General features: G+C 33.3%; 2 protein-coding genes across 5 annotated transcripts in view; one reads left to right on the top strand and one right to left on the bottom strand.

Moving 5' to 3' along the window:
• The window catches only part of LOC125670232 (cytosolic endo-beta-N-acetylglucosaminidase-like), a 29,593-nt gene extending 21,506 nt beyond the window's left edge, over positions 1–8,087 (bottom strand). The window contains exons 1-2 of the mRNA XM_048905303.2: positions 7,982–8,087; positions 943–1,033 (exon numbers count right to left, since the gene is read on the bottom strand). The gene's annotated coding sequence lies outside the window, so the exon portion shown is untranslated. The remainder of the gene's footprint in view (positions 1–942; positions 1,034–7,981) is intronic.
• LOC125670230 (uncharacterized) overlaps positions 3,272–21,835 on the top strand; it is a 43,195-nt gene continuing 24,631 nt past the window's right edge. The window contains exon 1 of one of the 4 annotated variants that reach the window (XM_048905299.2): positions 3,272–7,956. In XM_048905299.2, the coding sequence (XP_048761256.1) occupies positions 7,941–7,956 (16 nt within the window). In that variant the 5' untranslated portion in view covers positions 3,272–7,940. Of the gene's footprint in view, positions 7,957–7,981; positions 8,120–9,401; positions 11,552–14,557; positions 14,750–21,835 lie in introns of those variants that run through there. The other 3 variants (XM_048905302.2, XM_048905300.2, XM_048905301.2) reach the window with 3 other exon arrangements.

Genomic DNA, 21,835 nt, shown 5'->3' with positions numbered 1-21,835 from the left:
AATTCAATTACAGCGCTCATCAATTCTGAAGAATAATCAATACTATCAACAATTTGATCGATGCGAAATAATTCAGAATTGAAGATATCATTAATTATTTGAAGAGATATTTATTTGAATTGTTGCGCACATCAAATGAATTAATGATATTTTCAAATAATTAATATCTTCAATTATTTGAGTTTATGTTAATTTGGCGCTCAATATGCATAGAGTGTGTGCGATTTTGGACATAAATCTTTGGTTTCTGTAACTAATTGATATTCGTGGAGCCGTATATCTTGTGAAAGGTACCAGGATCGATATCTGGATTCTCCACCACTTCTCACGACTGATTTGGACTTATTTAATCTAATGAATGAGACATTTCAAATTCAGCACGGGCACTAGGTTTGGCGTGTGTTTAAATGTGGAAGGGAAATAACTCGTTCACACCATGCCTGATAGTATAGGTTTATATTCGTGTATCCCGTCCAATCAATTTCCACACGTATTAGTGGTTGATGTTTATTCTCTCTGATAACTATTTGAGATAGTCATTAAGTTGAGGCGAATAACATTCTTACACACTATGTACATGTATCTGAATAAATGAAAGGCAGAGTTAAGCTATTCTATTCGCTACTCTTTATTAAATTAACACTCCATTTGCTTATAATAAATTATCAATGTAACATATACTCACACAATACACTGTTACAAACATTAAATTACATTAATATCAACTGAACCAACTGAAAATCTATACTTTTCATGCGACATAGCAAACTATATTGTTTCAAAAGATCCGACAAAGAGATGTTTGGTGAATTTTATTTCATTCTACCCTTAAATCAATCACATAAATTAAATTCATCATTGATATCAATCTATCATGTAAGCTGTTGTTCATGCATGCTTTATTTGACAGTTTTTGATTAAAAAAATAAATTGTACGAGTACTTTCAGTCCTTCCATGATTTTCGTTGTGGCTGCTAGATTTCTACAGGCTTATTCTATTGGCTGCTGGTTAATGGCCTGGTAAAAACCTTACCTGTATAAATGAAAAGCAGAGAGTTCTCCTATCGAGTACTAAAGAATACCGTCCCGCATTTATACCACCGTACATGTTCCAAAATTATTGTCGGTCGTAGGAAGTGCGCATGGGTAAATGAGAAATCATTTTTTATTGTCTCGGGTTAATTATTCCTTATGAATAACATGTATAAAAGTTCTTAATAAAAAAATCTTAAAATATTTATAAATATAAGTTTTTATTACTGTAATCTACGTTTCATTTTCTATTCATTATCAAACAAATATTATGAATTTACGATTTTATATCTAGTTTTTACAACAACTATTCCCTGGAATGGCAGTGTGTCAAATACAGATGTCTCAGTTTGGGTTTCCAGATATTCAATTTAATAAATGAATTGATAAAAACAAAAGTTGTTTTGGTTTGAATATGTTACAGTTCCAAAAATAGAGTTACAGAAATGCACAATATAGCCAGTCCTGCAAATGATATCGCGGTATGCATTGTCACTACATTCTGTGTACATTAACCATATTTCTGAGGCATGTTTAGTTTCTGTAATCTATTGAAACTCAAAATTTAAAAACATTCATTCGCATACCATCATGATGGTGCATGTAGTTCAACATTTTATAACCCAATTTAGCTTCTTCAATGCAAATTGATAAGCATACATGGGCGGATCTAGGATTTCGATTTAGAAAGGCGTGGAAAAAAATCTGAGCGACAGGAGGTCTGTTGATCGCTTTTAGGCCCCAAGTTCGCCCTGATGGGGGCCAAATGGGACCCTGATCGTCCCTTGTTTGACTGTATTTTAATAATGAATTCTGGTGTAAAACTAATATAATTTTCAAGCGCACATGCTGCAATCTAATTTGAGAATAAATAATGGTTCAGTTTTTAAACTTCCTCCAGTCATCTTTGATAACACTGTTGGCTCCGTGCGTCCATCATTCCTCCAGTCATCTTTGATAGCACTGTTAGCTCCGTGCGTCCATCATTGTTTTAATAGACAGACTTAGGTGACGTCCGTATTTTTTTCTCTAGACTTTTCTCGATATAAATATTGTTGCACTTGTAAATGTAAGATCTTTTGAGGCGTATCTGCTGATTTTAGAATGATTTATTTCAAGTTTAAAGAAAATCTGCACCATTAACTAGTAATTAAAATTACAATATTACTATATAGTATATAATACGTCTTATCTTTTAGAAAATCTTAATTTATGATTACACAATTCTTTTCTTAAAAAACATATGAATTCTGCATTTTCAATATTAAATCTATTATATACATGTATGTGTAATCAACATATTCAAATTAAATTCTTTTACACTTTTTGCCAAGTTTCCCAAGTTTGATCGATCGAAATATTAGTTGGCGGGTCTTCGATTTTCCTGGTTTTCAATACTTTTGATGGGCATGTGTAAAATTATCTGTGATACCGTATTCAGACAGGGATACAACTCTTTTAAGTTTAATCATTGCTTTATTAAGTCAATCACGGAGGAAGATTAATTCATTGCATGGATTTTGTTAAAATCAACATCAAAGTTGTCCGACTTTAGATCATGCCCGACTCAAGATCACCCTACCTTACTCGTATAGGTTACCTTTCTGCCGCTACGACCTTGTTACCTAAATATATTACATTTCAGTATTCGTCATCTCGCTCAAGTTACGGTGAAAAGTACATGTCATGTTAACTGTAAAATGTTATTTAATTTCTTTCCCTAATAAATTTCAATGTAATGATTCTTATGTAAGTTTAGGTGTGGTGAATACATGGATTGTGGTATATTTTTCAAACATGAAAATTCATATAAGATATACTAAGAATCTTTTTTGCAGTACTTGCATATTCGTCATGTACCGTTCAATGATTTATCAATCTATCAGAAATTTTGGTCTGACCTAAAACAAATTGCAAAAGAAATTATTTTGGGGTTAGCATTAAAAGCATGTTTATTATCAACCCCCTGGAAGAAATATCCATGTCACCTTTGGCGGGTTTAAGAGGGGGTGGGGGTAGGGAGCGCAAACCCCTCCCTTTGTTGACAGAGTATAGAATAATATGCGTTTATAATATATCATATCAAACTATATATGATTATCAATAAGTTTTGTTCATGATTCTTTAATACTTATACAAAATAATTCATTATATATATATGTATATATATATATATATATATAATTATATAATTTTAAAAAAAAATTGTGATGAGAACTCTCAGAACGCACTATTTTCCATTTTTTTCCCCCGAGGGATGCCTCAGGATCCCTTAGATTATTCGTGTCTTCAGCTTCAGGTTCCTGGATCCGCCCCAGGTCACAGTTAAAGTTAGAGTTACTAGAAGTTTCTGAACTCTATAATTTCATGAGAAAATATGTCCTTGGTCTTCAGAAAATATCGACAATCGAAGAACAAATTATTACTCTACTTTTCCCAAGACAACATAACTTGAAACTAGTTTTGAAGTAGGTACGGTGAGTGTATTAAGTATATGACTAATTCAAATCTAATTAAAATTCTTTCTTTTTTCTTTTCTTTTTCTTCTTTCTTCTTTGTGATGAAAAGGTGTAAATCACACCTTGACAATCAAGACGAATTTAGACAATCCGGATCATTAATTAAACATGTTCAAGTGTAACTTACGATTTTTATTCAATGTACAAGATTTACTCTTTTTAATTTTCGTTTTGAGGTAAATTGTTATAATATTTAGGCATTTTCAGGATTAGTTTCCTTTGACAATAGTAGAAATTCCATAACAAATTGATACCTCCGAATTTTTTCCTCTTCTTATTTGTTGAGGTGTGTGTGTGTGTGTGTGTGTGTGTGTGTGTGTGTGTGTGTGTGTGTGTGCGTGCGTGCGCACGCTTGTGTGTGTCACATGATAGTGGTACTAAATTAAAATGAACGAAGCAAAAAGATTCTGTATTATTTTCATGCTAAAATAATCCTGTTCGTGAATTCTATTTGACAAAAACTCGGAATAAATTTAAGGAATTTGGTGATGATTATATGTCATTATCTGCATTTTCTAGTATTTCCAATATATAATTCTAAAATTGTGGGAGTCGAGTTCGAAAAATACATTTCTCTGCCTTTTGGCATCAGGGATTTACGCGACCTAAAATAAATTCACGAGCAGAAGAGTTAATTTCCTAAAAGGAAATGTTAGCCAGTTCTAATATATCCAGGAAAGATCTCGTGCATCATTTCTTTAAATAAACTGTCAAAACGTTTCAGGGCACAGGAAAGCGTGCTCGTCACCTACATCTACACTATTGTAATGTTAAATCAAAATTTCTAACATCACAGGGAAGTGTACAATTATTAAGATTTTTAAATTTGTTGACCTTTAATGCAAAGTTGTGAAGAATAAGGTCTTCAACGAAAATAGGTTTCTGCAAAAAGTTAGAAATTGTATATTTACAATTTTCTGGAAAGTATAAAAATATCCATCTTAAGAGTTTCAATGAAATAAAAGATGTTTTCTTAGGGAAGTAAAGATTGATTATGTACATGTATCCTCGTCAGAAAATTTATTTTTGCACTGGCTTGGTTTCGGGCTGTTCTTTCAACTATTTGAATGGATATGCACAGAGATATTGTTACAAATCCACAAACACCGAGAATCACCTTATATTTTATATCTTTATTTTAATAATTATATTTTACTAAATTTTGGTTTTCAATATATCATTAAAGTGTGCGACAAATTAAAGTTTTAGCATTCTACAATTTCCCTTTCTTTCCCAACTCGTGATTAGATGCATATATATCTACCATGAAAATATTTTATGTGTACGTAGGATTTTAAATTTCCCAGGATAATAACAAGCGTTAGAGAAGTAAATCTATCGACTAATTTCCTAAACGGAAATTTGAGGCGATGTTTCGCCATTTTGTAATGATTTTTCATGTTTCAATCCCTCAGGGAGTACAAACAAGAATCGTTCATAAATCATTGATTTGCCAAGGGTATTGATTTTTATTGATAAAAAAGGAGAAGAAATAATACAACTTATAAATATATTTTATTATTTGTTACGTAAATATCTTATGTAATAGGATTAGACGGATGACAAAGTATACACGCACATACATGTATTTCCACAAGGTTACCACGTGTACATTTTCTAAATGCAATTATTTATGATTACCAGGTGTTACATATAGTAATGGATTGAATAGTATCTATTTGCATGAATTAAATTCATTTTTTGTTGTTGTTAAATTGCTAATAGATTTATTAAAATGAAATTTACAATGAGCTGTAATTATAATACAATCATCCCAAGTCGGATACTAATTCTTTCAACGCACCTATCATTTATAATATACATACATTTACGGAGATACAAAGAAAACCTAGAGACATAATCACCTTAATTTATAAGTAGTGAGGAAGATATCAAATATAATAGAAAGTAAAGGTACAGAAATTAGAATGGCCGAAATTTTGACAATTGCATATTGTTCGTATTGTTAGTAATTTTAGATATATATATATATATAAATAATATAGGTAAAATATTTTGTCATATTTTATTCAATAATATATATATATATATATATATATATTCTAACAATACGAACAATATGAAATTGTCAAAATTTCGGCACGACTTGTCCCTACTTTAGGACGACAAGATATTTACATAGAAATGAAAATATATAATAATTATAATATTTTAACAAAGGAAGCTTTTTTATTTACAATGGTTTTTTTCCGGATTAGGTTTATTGCTGCCAAATAAAAAGCCGAGAACAGAATGAAAAAAGTGCAACAGCAGTTGACAATTTTGTTTTTCAATTTCCCGTATATGAGCATTCAAATGCAAATATATCAAATAATAAATTGTTTAACTCAATGTGCTCCCGTCCAAATACTCGTAAATAAAAGCCGTCAAAAAACCATAATTTCTTGTTGTACTACAGTATTTACTGAACGTCCTCCAAAAACACGTCACAATTTAACTAGTAGAATATTACATATAACTAGAGTACTCTATACTTTGACGACAGGTCACTCAGCTGTTGGATATATTTGTAACTTACATGTTTATGCGATATCAAGCCTACACGCGTGTTTGAGTTTATATCAATGTTGAAAATGTGCCTGATGCTTATCTAGGAACAAACATTATCAATGATTCGGGATATCACACGGGGAGGGGGGATCCAAATATGACCAGAAATTGAGATATCTAAAATACTTATCAAACTTATATTTTTTTGATGATCATATCCAAAATATAATGAGCATACTATCATATCGAGAAGCATAGAGTTTCACGGAAAATTTCTGGTATTAACTGATAAACTGAAAACAATACACCATGAATCTGTCTAATATTCGCATTCAATCAAAGGCTTTTTTCTATGTATATGTAACGGCCTCTTCACACGCTTCAGCACAGCTGTGATTGTAGGTCATTAGATTTTCAGAAAACGTTGAGTACTTCTGTACGCCTATCCCTAACTTTGACTTGGTCCTAGATTTTGTACAAAAGGCCTTTATCGCAGTTTATGCTTAGTGGTATCACCCAATCGGAGCGCAGCAGATTAGCCAATCAGCGATCACCAAGCGATGGAACGCGGAAGTTTTAGTAAAGCTATCTTTTACACTTAAATTTTTTTTTTATTTAAACATTTCGTTAAATGCATTTTTCTACACACTCCAATAAAAGAAACAAACTGCTAAAGGATATCTAGAAAAATAAATTTAATAAATGCTATATAAATTTTCAGAAACAATTCTGAAAGAAGAGAAAATAACAAAAAGAATATTTCATTTATATATTTATTATAAACAGCAACCCACCCACCCCCGAAAGTACAATTTTGCAAGTTTTAGAATTGTCAAGAAAACTGCAATTAGTGGAAGAGACTGAGAAGCGAAAGTGTCGGACAACTCACCAAGCTAGGGACAATTTCACGTCATTAATCCAATTATAGGCACATCGTTAGAGAACCAATCAACTATAGAACCCACTCCAGAAACGCCCATCACAAGAATCGATCAAGAAGACGTGGATATAAAGTTTTTAGGATTTCTGGGGGCATTTTCATATTGCAAAGAAAATAATGCGCCTAGAAACCCACAAACTGCATACCCCGCTCGTGCTGGTCCTAGATTAATCAAGACGGACATGTTGTTACGTAATATTCGTTTTCTCCGAAATCCATGGACAATTATAATTCAAAGAAAAACCATACACCCGTGAAGACTATGAATGAGTGCTATTTCACGCAGTCTACTGCAAATCCACTGAACTAGATAATAGATAAGTCACATCGACCTTTAACAAATATCAATCTTGAACCACAAGTCGAATGAAACCAACCGTTGTGCAATGTTTGCCAACTAAGAAGGGTGTTTAAAGGGGAAGCTGTTAATTTTCTTTCCCCCTACATTTATAAAGGGATATCTTTTATGCACACTATGTAAATAAAATATTCTCCACAGAGATAAAGAGATAGAAAAATCAATCTGATCAATAGAAGTCTTCAAAGGAAATAATTACAGAATTAAAAAAAAGAAAGAAGAAAACTGGAGAAAGCGACTTGAAGAAGAGAAAACAAATATTTGCAGGATGAAGTACTGTATACCAGCAATTCTCTGAAATCAGAAAATAATTCAAACCTTTGTAATAGAGGCGAAAATAGTTTGTCACATGCGATTGTTTTAAACAAGAATTTTGAACATCCGGAGTGACTAAGAGACGAAAGGGTTAAAGTGCAAACTTAACAATACTCCTTTATGGAGAAAATTTAACCTCTAGGATATAAGCATATTGATGAAGTCATTAAAAAGTAGTAGATTGTCGGACTATTGACATGTAAATCACACACGAAAGCCGCGCAATTCTAACAGGAAAATAGGGGAAACAATATGAAACGTTAACATGATACAACTGAAATGTGAGTACAACAAAGCAAGCGTTACCAAAAAACAAGAGGATCTCTTGCGATTCGGAAGTCCACTATGAATTCCATTCCATGTCCCTAGGACCATATCTAGTATCAGCATCGGTGTGGGTCTGCATCTGAAATAAATAAAAGGGAAATGAAGCACAACTTCAATGTAAGGGTAAAATAGGGAAGTATTTTTTGGTTTGTTGCAAACCAGGAAAATGGGTTCAAACGGACGTTGGTACATCGACAATATCTATTTTTGTAAAAATGTAGGAAGATAAACCGATATGATATAGAGATTTTCTTCTGAAAATTATTAAATTGCTATTTCTGTATCTTAAAAAGACAAAAGACGTATGTGTAATAACAGTCTCCCCCCCCCCCCCCCCCCTTGCAGTAAAAATCACACTTTAAAGGAAGACCAAACATATTTTTATTTCATAAAAGAGGCAATGTCCATTGTATCAGCTACAAAAATTTTCTTCGTATATGTGTATTTATGGTCTGAACATAAAGTTTATCAAAGTCTACGTTCGATGTTTTATAGAAGAAAAGTAACATGGAAAGAGCCATTTTACGTCAAAAAATCGAAAAGGGCCTCAGAACGTCCTCTTTGTCGTGTCTTTATTCCGGTTTTACGTCATCTTGATGAAACTGAAAATAAAATAGGAGTTACATTGGGTTCTTGCTCATAATGCAATTTTGAATAAAAAGCACAATTATCGATTTTGGGCAGTAAACAGAAATCTTATCAATTTTAGTGATTCATTGTTATATATATTTTTATGCATTGAGATATACAATATACAACGTCGTTTTGCTGTAGTTGGATTACGGCATACAACTGCATTTTTCCTGTAGATTGAAAAGACATTTATATGGAATTGACATGAAAGCTGTGAATTTGAAATCGTAGACACAGATTTAGACAAGAAATGGTGGAATATAAACATAAACACAGAAACACACTAAAGATATACACGGTTTACATATAATCATTAATCAAATATTGATATATGCATATTTCAGAGAGAGAGAGAGAGAGAGAGAGAGAGAGAGAGAGAGAGAGAGAGAGAGAGAGAAATTAATTCCACAGATACCCATGTCTTATAAATCTATCACAGAAAAACAAAAGGTTCTTACCCCTTCATGGTCTCTCTAGTTCTAGAAGATATATAGTAATGTTGCCCCAGAATGGAACTTTTTGTTCATTAACACGGAATTATTTCCAGTTAATGAGGATGTGAAATTTAGTGTTTCCTGATGGAATAGGAAACGAACGAAATTATATGTTCAATATTATTTTCAAATAATTAACAGGCCACTTCCAAATACTCTCATACTTTGATGAGAAATCCTAATTTAGTATCATTATCTAAAGTATGTACAAAGCACATCCGATAAGGACATTGAGTGATTTGTCGTATTACTATATGCAGGTTTTCATAGAGTACGTGTACCTTGAAAGCAGCATGTTAGCAGATTGTTTTCCTTATCAATTTTCAAAAATCCCTTATGTTATGTTTATTGAAAGGCCCTCTATAAAGTAATGGTTTAGCAATTCATAAAGTATGGTGTACTATGCTGTATCAATTTTCCTGATTTCACAAAGTGAAATTGTTCTTTCAAATTATTTGATATTGTTCTTTAATGGAAACGTGAATTCACATATCATATCACATGTCAGAATATCACGTTTCAGAACAGCAAAGCAAGCAAAACTTGTAATTTCAGTGTACAGGTACTCTCTTTGGATAGTTTTCAATCAGAAGCAGATTTGCTACATGGATACAGACATTGAAAGTCAGCAAGTGTTGTGACTGCATTTTGTAATGCCACTTTGAAAAGTTAAGAAGATTACAAAATGCAATTGTTCAGGCGAAGTTAAAGTCTTATTCCACACTTGCATTTAAATACATATAGCTGAAAACTAACTACAGAAAATATTCAACTGTATACTAGCTGATATTGCAAGTTTTGTTTGATATAGAAGTATGATTTAAATTCATTTACCAAAACAAAATCGACTCTGTTTTACTTATATCGAAATGTACATGTGATCTCTGAAACGAATTATAAATAAGAATTTATGTACATTTTTAAAACGTTATTAAATTGATTCACAATCGTACGATCAGCACAATTTAGACATTAAAAAGTCTAGGATTTCTCATTTATTTATCATTGATCGATGTCGGAAATTTTTTTTTCTTTGTATATTGAAAATATGTAGCTTTCGAGGATTTTGAGGAAAATGCGCATTGAAAACATCTATAAAACAATATATTGTATGGTTAACGGTATTCTAGCTCGAAAAGCAGCCACTCTAGATTAATGAATGCCTTCCACAAGGAACAGAAAAGTAGAGAAATCATATTACAGGCAGGTTTTGAAAAATATCTACACATGATTGCATGTAATTAATTATTACTCATATTTGTGTAGAACACATATAGATTTGTTTGTACATGTATTTTCTAGAATATATGTTTGGTTTAACATGCGTTTTATATGAAATACATGTTAATATCACAAAACAATTCCAACACCGCCATGTGACATTTATTTCTTAATTTTCCTTCTCTATCAACTGCAGGTGTTACGATCTTAAGACCTTAATACAACAATGCTAATGGTTTAATTGATTATATTGTATATATACATACCTAGATGGGCTTTTAAAAAAATCATTACGAGCTTATATATGTACATATTTTACGAAAGTAAATATTTAAGGAAATATTAAAGATTAAAAAAAAAACACAAAGAATTTTTTATTTTTCCAAGAAAAGTGTTTACTCCAATATGTGACAAAGTTCACTTAGAAAAATTAAAAATTCTATAGAATTTTTTTTAAAGTTCTGAGGTATTTTGCTGAAATCCTACAGGAATTATGTTTCTCCTACAGAAAACTTGAGTCTACGTGGAATGAGATGGTTTTTGGCTGACGTTACTTTTATTAATTGTTTTGAAGATTGTTATAAACTCTTTTGTCAGAGTCTATGTCTGATATAGAGACATGCGTATGAGTTTGTTTAGTTTGGTTTCTTGTTAAAGCAGTTTTTTTTTGCAAAGTTATGATTTATTGAATTAACAGCAATGGCTATTATCAAAGTTTCCTTAAACAGCCATAAACCATCAAATCAATAGCATACTATGTTTGTACTTAGGTATTACAGATTTAAAAATAATTACATCCGTGTTAAAAACACGACTGTCTGTAAATGTTAATTCTAAAAACTTCACCCACTTAGAATAAGAACTAGGTATCTAATATAAATTTGTTTTAAAAAAAACATAGTATTTAATCTTTAGACAAATCTGTAACTGTTTGGAAATAATTTCGCCTGTAAATTCTTGAAGAAATTACGTAACATGTCATAGTCTGATCAGTATTTGTTGATGCACTTCAGATCTTTGTCATATCGTAATTTTTGAATTTATTTGTGGGTGTAAATACCCAAACTACAATATGACATTTTGATGTTCAACTTAGCCTAGTGTACTTTATCTACAAACCCCTAATAACCTTCGGCAATTAAAAAAAAAAAAAAAAGAAGATCGGAGAGATTTCTACAGTACTTCTTCATGACAATTACAAGTAGGTCAATGTCTTCTTATTTTCTAGCTCTCAGCCAAATAAAAATGATTTGCAGTTTATGATGGTGGTTTTCTATATAAATACTTATAAAATGGGGTCAAGGGTGACCTACACTGCTGAAGTGTTGATGTATCCATTTTCTGTTGAATTCAGAACTTATTCATTGTTGTATCATATGCATGTAAAAGAATATATTTACATTCCTTAATGAACATGAATTTCTAAGGTCTTCCAAAATACGACATACTTATGACGTAAAACACTACTAGCCAATATCGCTCGAAATTCTCAGAAATATTTTGACGTCTACATATTACAGCTTGCCTGCAGTTATCTTACGGAGACAAATTTTATGCAATGAAAATAGTAACTTTTGATTACTTATACCTTAAAGTCTTGCCTAGCACAAATGTAAAAAAAAACCTACAGCTTGTTTCTACCTTGTACTGAGAGTGTCTATTTTGTGTGAACTGTAACTACAGCTTGTATTGAGAGTGACTATTTTGTGAGAACCGTAACTGCGGCTTGTTTCTACATTATATTGAGAGTGACTATTTTGTGAGAACCGTAACTGCGGCTTGTTTCTACATTATATTGAGAGTGACTATTTTGTGAGAACCGTAACTGCGGCTTGTTTCTACATTATATTGAGAGTGACTATTTTGTGAGAACCGTAACTGCGGCTTGTTTCTACATTATATTGAGAGTGACTATTTTGTGAGAACCGTAACTGCGGCTTGTTTCTACATTATATTGAGAGTGACTATTTTGTGTGAACTGTAACTGCAGCTTGCTTTCACTCCACGCGTACTGACTGTGTACACATCGTCAAAAGTGTCTACTTCCTATCATGACTAGGTTTTATTCAACATTATATTAAATGCACAGACATGTCTTTGTTTCCCCCCCAGAAATACACGTATGTTTAAAATTGGGAATTGTTCGCATTTTAGCAATGGGTTGTTATCGTTTGAATGTCTTAGTTCTTCCGATTTTATTACTACCCCCAATAGCATTTTATTTAGGAACCATGCATACATCAAATATTTTTCTGTGACATCTTAATATTGTCTCTTTATTTGTTTAAACTGAATATTAACATGCAAGTATCATATTGTACTGTATCATGCAATGGGGTATTGTCAGGAAAAACGCCGAGGATTAATTACAATGTGAGTGTGCATGATCGAGAGAAAGAGAGAGATAATTTTTAATACTTCAAATACAAGGTATATGCATGTATGTTTTCAGATCTTTTTCATTGTCTCTGTACTAGACTCTGTGAATGCATACTGCTTTGCACATTTTAAAAACATTTTCTATAAATCATTCTCATGATATGACGTAAGTAAAGTTTGATGAAGTTATGCAGCATACATAATATATCATGAGAAGTTAATGGGCATTTGAATTCAATTTCACATTTTTGTACCTGAATAGGGAGACAGTCATGTATATTTCCATCGTTGTAAATACTGTTGTAAAGCCTATGCTTAAGGGGCGTGAATTTGCCCATATTTTTGGGGATGGGGATCAATTCAAATTACCTTTATCTCTCTCTGAATTCGAAGTACTATCAGAATTACACTTATCTAAACATTCGATAAAATAAACATGAGAACATGTAAGTACAGCAAAATCTAGACTCCAATATTTTTGAAAATCGGAGTCCAAAGAATTACTGTTAAAAAAAATAGAATAAAATAAATTATAAAATACGTGTTTTCTGTTATCTTACATTTTTAATTATTTATATTGAAAAATGAAAAAGGTATAGCGATTCCATGAATTTTGGATCAATCCTAGTACATCGAAATTTAAAGTTAAATGAATATAGTTTTCAAAACTAGATGCATCGAACACAATTTCTTTGCAAAAATCAGCATGATAATAGATAAACTAAACATATTTAAAGCCATTTAGCACTTTTCACATTATTATAAGAACTTCATTAAAAATTTAGGTTGAATGAGATTTCGCTTACCCCGGGACCTTTATGCACAGTGAGAATGGGTGGAACCGGGTATTATCACACTTGAACGACTCCTAAATAAGAAAATGTGTTGATATATGTATATTACAATGGTAATGCATGCTTCATGTTTTTTTTTTTTAAAATCAATATACAATAATGTGTTATGTGTACGTTATTCTATGTTTCTTGTTTAATTTTTGTCGTTAACAATTTCTGTATTGATAGCATTTTGTGAAGGTCGTTGCTAAAAATAACAATCGATTGAACGCTTTAGCGAAAAAGAAACTTGATTTAAAATCTTACCTTAAAATAAAGATTTCAAAGGATAGATGAAAATTGCTGATTTTGGACAAGATTTAAAAAAAATCGCCGCGTCCATTTTGATATCTGTTCGATTTCCTGTTTCCCGTAATCTTTGGGTTTCATATGAAACTAGCGGGAAATCCAAGATCTAAATCAAAACCCCCAAATATTTTACTTCCGAGAATTTGTTCATGGTACTTGAATAACACGCGTGTAGAGAAATCTATTTTAGCATGTTGTGTATTTGCAAAAAGAAGATGTAAAAACAAACAAAAAAAAACAACAAAAAAACCCCACTTGCAATACATTTTGTTTTTCATGCTAGATAGTCACGGGAAAAAACCGATATTTAAAGCATAACAGGTAATGGGGGAAAAAAGAAAAAAAGATTTAAATGTTATCATTACATGCTATGCACTCTTTTTGCTTGGATAAAATTAGATGTTTTACTCATTGATAACTATATAGTATACACTGTAGAAGAATACTTTTATTATTCATTTGTTAGTTCTCATGCACCGTGTATTCATTCATCTTTACTCTAGCTTTCTCTTTCTCTTTTATATATTCATTGATATTCACAGTAATAAAAAAAAAACCAATAGATGAATCAAAACAAGCAAAAAAAAACAAAAAAAAAAACAACAACAACAAAAACCAAAAAAAACAACAACAAAAAACCAACAACATCACCTCCAATAATACACCCCCCCCCCCCCCCCCCCCCCCGATAGCCACCGGAAAATCCGTCGCGTTGGGTTTTAGCTTTTACGGTTTCAATTGTGTTTCCCGTTTGTGGTTTCAAGTTATTGTTCCACTGAAAATTTTATTAATATTACGGTACAAAGAAAGCATTCAGAGTGCATATGGTTTTGTGCAACTTTATTTATCAATGTTATAAAGGCAGTCTCACAAATCAGGTAAGTGTGTATGTAAATGAAGAGAATTGAACTATGCATATCAACTCCTTCGGCAATATATGTGTTTACCAGGCCAGGTCCAGTCCAAAGACTATTTCTACCTACGTAGCTATTAATAGTTACCTAGGTATTCAAACCTACTTAAAGTAGCTACTTCTACCTACTTTAACCTATTTTTTAAAATGCAAAATTCGGAGTGTAAATTTGAATACTTTACGAGGGTGGAGAATACAAAGGAAATGCATGAAAATTCGCCCCAAAAACCTTTAATGTAAAAATGCATGAAGATAAATTTTAAAATAAATACAGATTTGTAAGACATTCTAGACTTTTTATCACGTAGCTATGACCCTAAGCTCCTAGAAAATGGAACTGCGTGCTGTTATTGATGCAAATTTGAAAGGTTAGAAAGTAATCATTTTTTGTCCAATAATTTTGTGGTATTCATCGTCAGTGTAAGTGAATCAAGAAATTTGGTACACACCATATTGCGCCGTCCCTGCGTTTGGCCATGAAATGCAAGTAAAGGAAAAAGTAGGTAAAAATAGCTACCTGGAGTAGGTTTAAATACCTACTTAGCTATAAGTAGCTACGTAGGTAGAAATAGTCTTTGGACTGGACCTGTTTACTGCTTAAGATATGTGACAAGACCACCACCTATAATATTTTTTACATGTGTTTATTGGTTTCTTAAATAATGTTAAATTAAATTGATTTCCTTCCTAATATGTTGATGGTGCTACCGTTAGGCGAGCGCATCTATATACTGTACGTTACAGTATGGCCTAATCTCCAGTGGTCCACTGGACCAAAATTCATTTTCGCCACTTTTTCGGGGTGCGGCGCAGCACAAATAATCTCATGCTTTACAATTATTTCCATCATATTATTTTATTCATTACACTGATTTTAGCATTTTGAATCAGTTACATTACTTATTAATCATATCCAGCTACCATACCTAAACACTTCTTTCTGAAATAATAAGAAGTTGATTTGTTTGATAAATTCTATTATAGAAATCAAAAATCAGATAATAAATCATATAAATATAAACTTCACGATGCTACACCCCTCAGTGAAAACATTGTGTACATTGCCCGAAATGGAGATGTCACAAAACATCAAGCCCAATTTAGAGTCATATCTCAACCATTTCCTATTAAATTTCCGTTTTGGTATGGAAGATTTTGCAATTTGGACAGAATCAGATGTTTGAGCAGGTGGGGTTGTCAGTAAAGCCAAACATAGATATTTTTTGAATTTTAGACTGACTAGGGTCAGAAGCTTCAAGTTTAGTGTCAAAATAAAATGGTGTGCATAGTCTTATGAGATTAGCATTTTTATACTATTGCGCACCAAACTTCAAAGAAAATTATTTATTAAAATTGCTATGTCCATATCAATGGTGATCGACTGCATTGTTTATGAAATATTCGAACTGAAATCAAACACATCAAAATCAAAATCTTGTATCAATGAGCTTGGCCGCAAAAACAAACAATTGATGTATATACATTATACACAATAATCTGGCCAATTTAATTACCGGTTGGTTCTGTGGTTAAGAATTGACATTAATGTGGAGATGATAACAGGATAATGAATAAGATTTTAAATGTTAAACAATTGACCACAGCAGGGTACACAGCTGTCCGATGTACTTTATTACATAATCACTGACTTTTTTGCAGCCATACATTACCTGAGGCTATTATCTGGCCTTCATGACCAGCTCTGTGTGCACTGGAGCGACGCGAGATTTCCAGTCGCACGCGTTGACTGAATAAACAGATTTTGACTGCATGAACAAACAGGCGATAATGTGTCACTGACAAAGGAAAACACAAGACAGATTTTAAAATACAATTTATTACAAAAAGGGGTTTTCGCCACTTTAGATTTTTTTTTCACCATTTTTGAAAAAAAATTCGCCATTGGCGAAAATGGCGAAGCCCAGCTCAAACACTGCTGATCTCAGCAAAATTCGTCGAGGCTGGATATTTGGACTGACGCCTCTTCCGAATCTCAGACCAGTGTCACATAAAGTGATTCGGGAAATTTTGCCTGAACTTCGGCCGCTTGTTGCAATTAAAATGGGTTAAATTGAATTTCTTGTCTGCTTCAACTTTTCGCGTTAGACATCCTATTAACTCCCTATCACAATGAAACATGCATTTCTTACCTTTACATGGTGTAAATCCCACAGTAATTCAAGTTGGCTATTTTCGAAGCCATTGCAAACGGCCACCACTTCATATTTTACCTTCTCAACACTAAAGAGTTCCGATAGTTTAGGACGCCTTCAAATAGATTGATTAAATATTACAGTTTTCTTTTTATTGCTTTTAATTTTTATGCTTAAATGCTTTGTAGAAAGTAATTGTCAACCAGTAATTTCTGTATTTTCAATCATAGTACAAATTGTCATGAAGTAGTATATCGGAACTCTTGTGGTACTTTTCAAACAATTTATTCAGTCCTTGAAATTAGCCACTGGCCCAGAGACCAAGTCCAATGAAATTCGAGTTGGGGTTGTAAAAATATTACATATACAAGACTGTCAGACCTGTGCTTTTCATCAATACCTCTGCTATTTAATTATATTATTATGGAATTATATTATCATATACTGAAATCACAGACTATTTAAATATATATGATAAAAAAATTGTCTTCCTGTGTGGATAGTTTTTTTTTTAAATTATATATATTGAATAGCTCACCTTTTGTCATTAAATGCATGTTAAGAGGTCTTTTCAGAAAAAAATCCTCTCTACGTCATAATGATTATTCTGAAAATCTATCTGGATGATCTAACTTCTATGAACGATAGATGAAATCGGACATTTCTACAAGTAATAACACTATCAGGAGTTTACATATCAATCTAAGAAGGTGTCATTTTGAACATCACATAGCATTTCTAAAGTAGGAGTTTTTTCTGTTGTCTTGTCACCGATTTTGAACACTTGGAAGGTTTTTAAAGTAGCAAGGAAGAATCGACGTTCATTTGAAACATTGCTAAAACTAGATACATATGTAAAATGCATGAAATGATAACATGAAACATAAAATTCCTTGAAAAGTAAATCAAGAGAAGAATCGAAAGAGAGACTGGAACCATTCTTACATCAAGCATATGATGATCCAAAGGCTTCATCTTCAAATCGAGCAATAAAATTGTGAAATTGAAAAGGAGCTGTAGAATTTACATCTTTAAGGAGACAGCTATTAGTGTCATAAGGGACATGGCTGTTGACTTTTAAGTTGCACACAGAAATTGAGATAGACAACTCATAGTTTTCAGGTTAAGACAAAGGAATGTAAAGGAACTAGAAAGAAAAACATCTGAGATAAAGCAGAAAGATGTCATAAGGCAAAGAGAACTCAAAGGGACAAGAGAATCAATTTGACAAAAACTTGCTAGAATAGAAGTTGAAGAAAGCTTAGAGTGCAGGTACCTGGGGACAGGATAGTGCAAGAACTGGGTGATCTTTGAGGTAGCTCTACCCTCATATGACCTCATAGGTTTTTGGAAAATCTTTATTTATGATAGAAATATATCTTTTGGGGGAATTTTATTCACTGGATATAATGAAAATATCTGGTAAACTGTTTGATAATGAAAAGTTTGAATAATCAGTCTTTAAAGCCCCATTACATGAATTGATTATGTTGTCAAGGGCAATAACTCCTATGTTCGTATTTTCTCTATTGCATGTCTATTATACAATAATTTCCCTGATATTCACAATTATTCATATAGATTAATTTTATAAAAAGCAGCAGGTTTTTGTTGTTGAAACAGTTGAAATTAAAATTTTGTCATTTTTAACCAGTGTTTTTATGTGTATTTATTTTGCTGTGTAATGAAAATGTACAATTTTCTGATGTTTACATATACTTTTGTTTATGTTAGTCTGACATCTTAAAAGTGGCAACATATCTGTACATTTTCTTTGGTTATGGATTAAATTAAACTATATTTATAGTGGAAATGAATACAATTTTTCTGCTTTGTAACATTAATATTGATAAGTCAAATGAGGGTGGAGCTATCTTAAAGGAATTGAGACGACTTGCAGTCTTGGAATATCGGAATGAGATACAACTTGAGTAACAGGAAGAGTTTGGAAATGAAATTGTGAATGAAGAGGCATTATACTCCACAACTGCAACAACGTGTTCACATGTCACGAAGTACCTTGTGAATTCATACCTTCATGTAGTTTTAAAACTGAAGTTTATTTCTTATATTTATATTCAACTTTTATTTCTGTTGGAATTTGCAGCTGTTAAAATAGACACACACAGGGTAGTGAAATGCGTCTAGTGTGGCGGGGATCAAAATTGTAGATCTACTGCTGCCGCTGGCTAGCTTACTTGTAGGTGAAATGGTGAGTCGAGTGCGTAAATCTTGCCTTGCCAGTACAAAGCCTCTACACTACCAAGACTCCTTTCAATGCCTCCCCGTGGCAATGCACGTCAACTGGAATCTAGTATCTCAGGCTAAATTGAAAGGGGATCTCGGAGCAGCAAGGGCCCCAGAGATGCAGTGTGTAGGCCCACCGGCGTGTGGATATGCCCTAGCACTCATCAGCCTTGTCCCAGCTATGGGTCAAATAGCTCTGCTGCCTTGTGGATACCCATTTATGAGAAAGGCTAAGGGAGAGGTAACCCTAACAGAAACCCTAAGTGCTGAAGTCGGAGGTGATTGGGCCATAACTGGCGCACTTTAACAGACCACAACACCAGGCATTTACAGCCATTATGCCACTTGGAATTGCAACTAATCGATATGGTGCTCGCCCTGTGATATCCCACCAGGCAGGTGCAGTGCCGGGCTCCCTACCTCAAAGGAGTCCAACCAATGCTACTGGAGGTACCTTGATTTCGTCTCGTGGAGCCAGGGGACGGTCAAGGAAAGCTACTGGCCAAAAGAACAACCCAAAACAGAAAGAACAACCAGTAATTAACATCATGCACTGGAATGCAGAAGGAGTATCTAACAAAAGACAAGAACTGCAGCTTTTTCTTCATGAAAACAACGTCAACATGTGTTGTATCCAAGAGACACACTTACAGGAAAGTAAACCTTTAAAAATCAGAGGATACCAAGTTTTCAGAAGTGATAGAAAAGAAAGAAAGAAAGGGGGTGTGATGACACTGATAAGAAACAATATAAACGCCAGAGAGACCAGTTGTTATATGAAGGAAGCTGAATATCTCGAAGTGAAAGTTACCATCAAGGATCACACCATCAACATTATTAACTACTATTGTCCAAATGATAAGAAGCTCTCATTAGATACCATACATACACCTGACAGCAATTTTATTATTGCAGGAGACTTTAACAGCCAATCTCAGAGTTGGGGGTACAACACATTAGATAAACGAGGAGAAGACATAGAAGATTGGTAAGATAAACACCACCTTATTCTCATCAATGATCCAACTGATACTCCTACCTTCTACTCACGTCGATGGCACACAACAACTACACCAGATCTGGCTTTTTGCTCAGGTGACGTGCATAGGAATATCAGCAGAAAAGTATGTGATCAGTTAGGAGGCAGTGACCATCGACCTGTTATACTATCCATCAAAGAAACAGGAATACCTTTGCATGCTCCCCCACCTCGATGGAATTATAAGAAAGCAAACTGGAAGAAATTCGAAACATGTACTGATCAACTCACAAAAGACATAGAAATAGAAGGCAAGAACATCAACAATGTTGTCAAGATATTCAATGCAAGCATAGTGAAAGCAGCAAAAGAGAGTATACCAAGGGGTGTGAGAAAAGACTACAAGCCATACTGGTGCAATGAAATCCAACAAACACATGATGCACTCACAACAGCAAGAGAAGAGGCCGAGGCAAATCCAAGTCAAGAAAATAACATCAAGCTCCAACAAAGCAAAGCAAACTAAGCTTCAATGCCAGAGACGTGGATGGAGAGAAAAGACAGCATCTCTCAATATGGAAAAAGATTCAAAAAAGCTATGGAATTTGACAAAAGCTCTTAATGATGAAGGAAATAGAGGCCATACCATCACGCTAGAACATCAAGGACAAACGACCACTGGCAAAACTGCAGCAAATGCATTTGCAAAAGGTTACCAGACTGAGAGTGATACGAACATTCCTTCATCTCTTAAAAAAGAAGTAAGACAAGAAGAAAGAGAGAGATCAAAACAAGCTATACATGACATAATGCAGAGAGAGATCACAATTGATGAATTGAAAAGATCCTTAAAAGAGTTGAAAAAGAAAAAGTCTCCAGGTCCCGACAACATCACCAATGAGATGTTACAACACCTTGGTAACTCAGCACTGAAAACACTGCTTGATATCTTCAATCTAAGTTGGATTCAAGGACAAGTACCACAATGTTGGAAAGATGCTATAATGATGCCAATACTAAAGAGAGGAAAGAACAAGTCAAAAGCTTCCAGCTACCGCCCTATAAGCCTAACAAGCAGTTGCTGTAAACTGATAGAACGTATAATCAACAAGCGCATGCAAGTCTACTTAGAATCAGAGAAGATCATTGGACATGAACAAGCAGGCTTTAGACAATACAAAAGTACAGAAGACCAGACAACACATCTAGCACAGGTTATTGAAGATGCCTTCCAGGCCAAAAAAGTAACACTTGCTGTATTCATAGATCTACAAAAAGCCTTTGATAAAGTATGGAAAGATGGACTACTAGTAAAATTGCTCAGATCTGGAATCGGTGATAGAATGGACAAATGGATCAAATCATATTTGAACAACAGAAAAGCCAGAGTTTTGGTTGATGGACAGTGTGGAAAAAAAGTCCTTCTACGACAAGGGGTTCCACAGGGAGGAGTACTCCCGCCGACCCTTTTTATCCTCTATATGAACGATCTTGTTCAACAGCTACCAAAAGGTGTACGCACAGCCCTTTATGCAGATGATCTTGTTCTCTGGTGCTCAGAGGAATATACAACCACAGCAAAATACAGAATACAAACTGCTTTAGACAGGGTAGTGACATGGGCTGAGCAATGGTGTGTTACAATCAACAGAGAAAAAACAACTGGAACTCT

Source organism: Ostrea edulis, chromosome 4 (genome assembly GCF_947568905.1).
Source record: "Ostrea edulis chromosome 4, xbOstEdul1.1, whole genome shotgun sequence".
Lineage (NCBI taxonomy): Eukaryota > Metazoa > Mollusca > Bivalvia > Ostreida > Ostreidae > Ostrea > Ostrea edulis.
The sequence above is the reverse complement of the archived record's forward strand: the minus strand, read 5'-3'. Positions and strand labels throughout refer to the sequence as shown.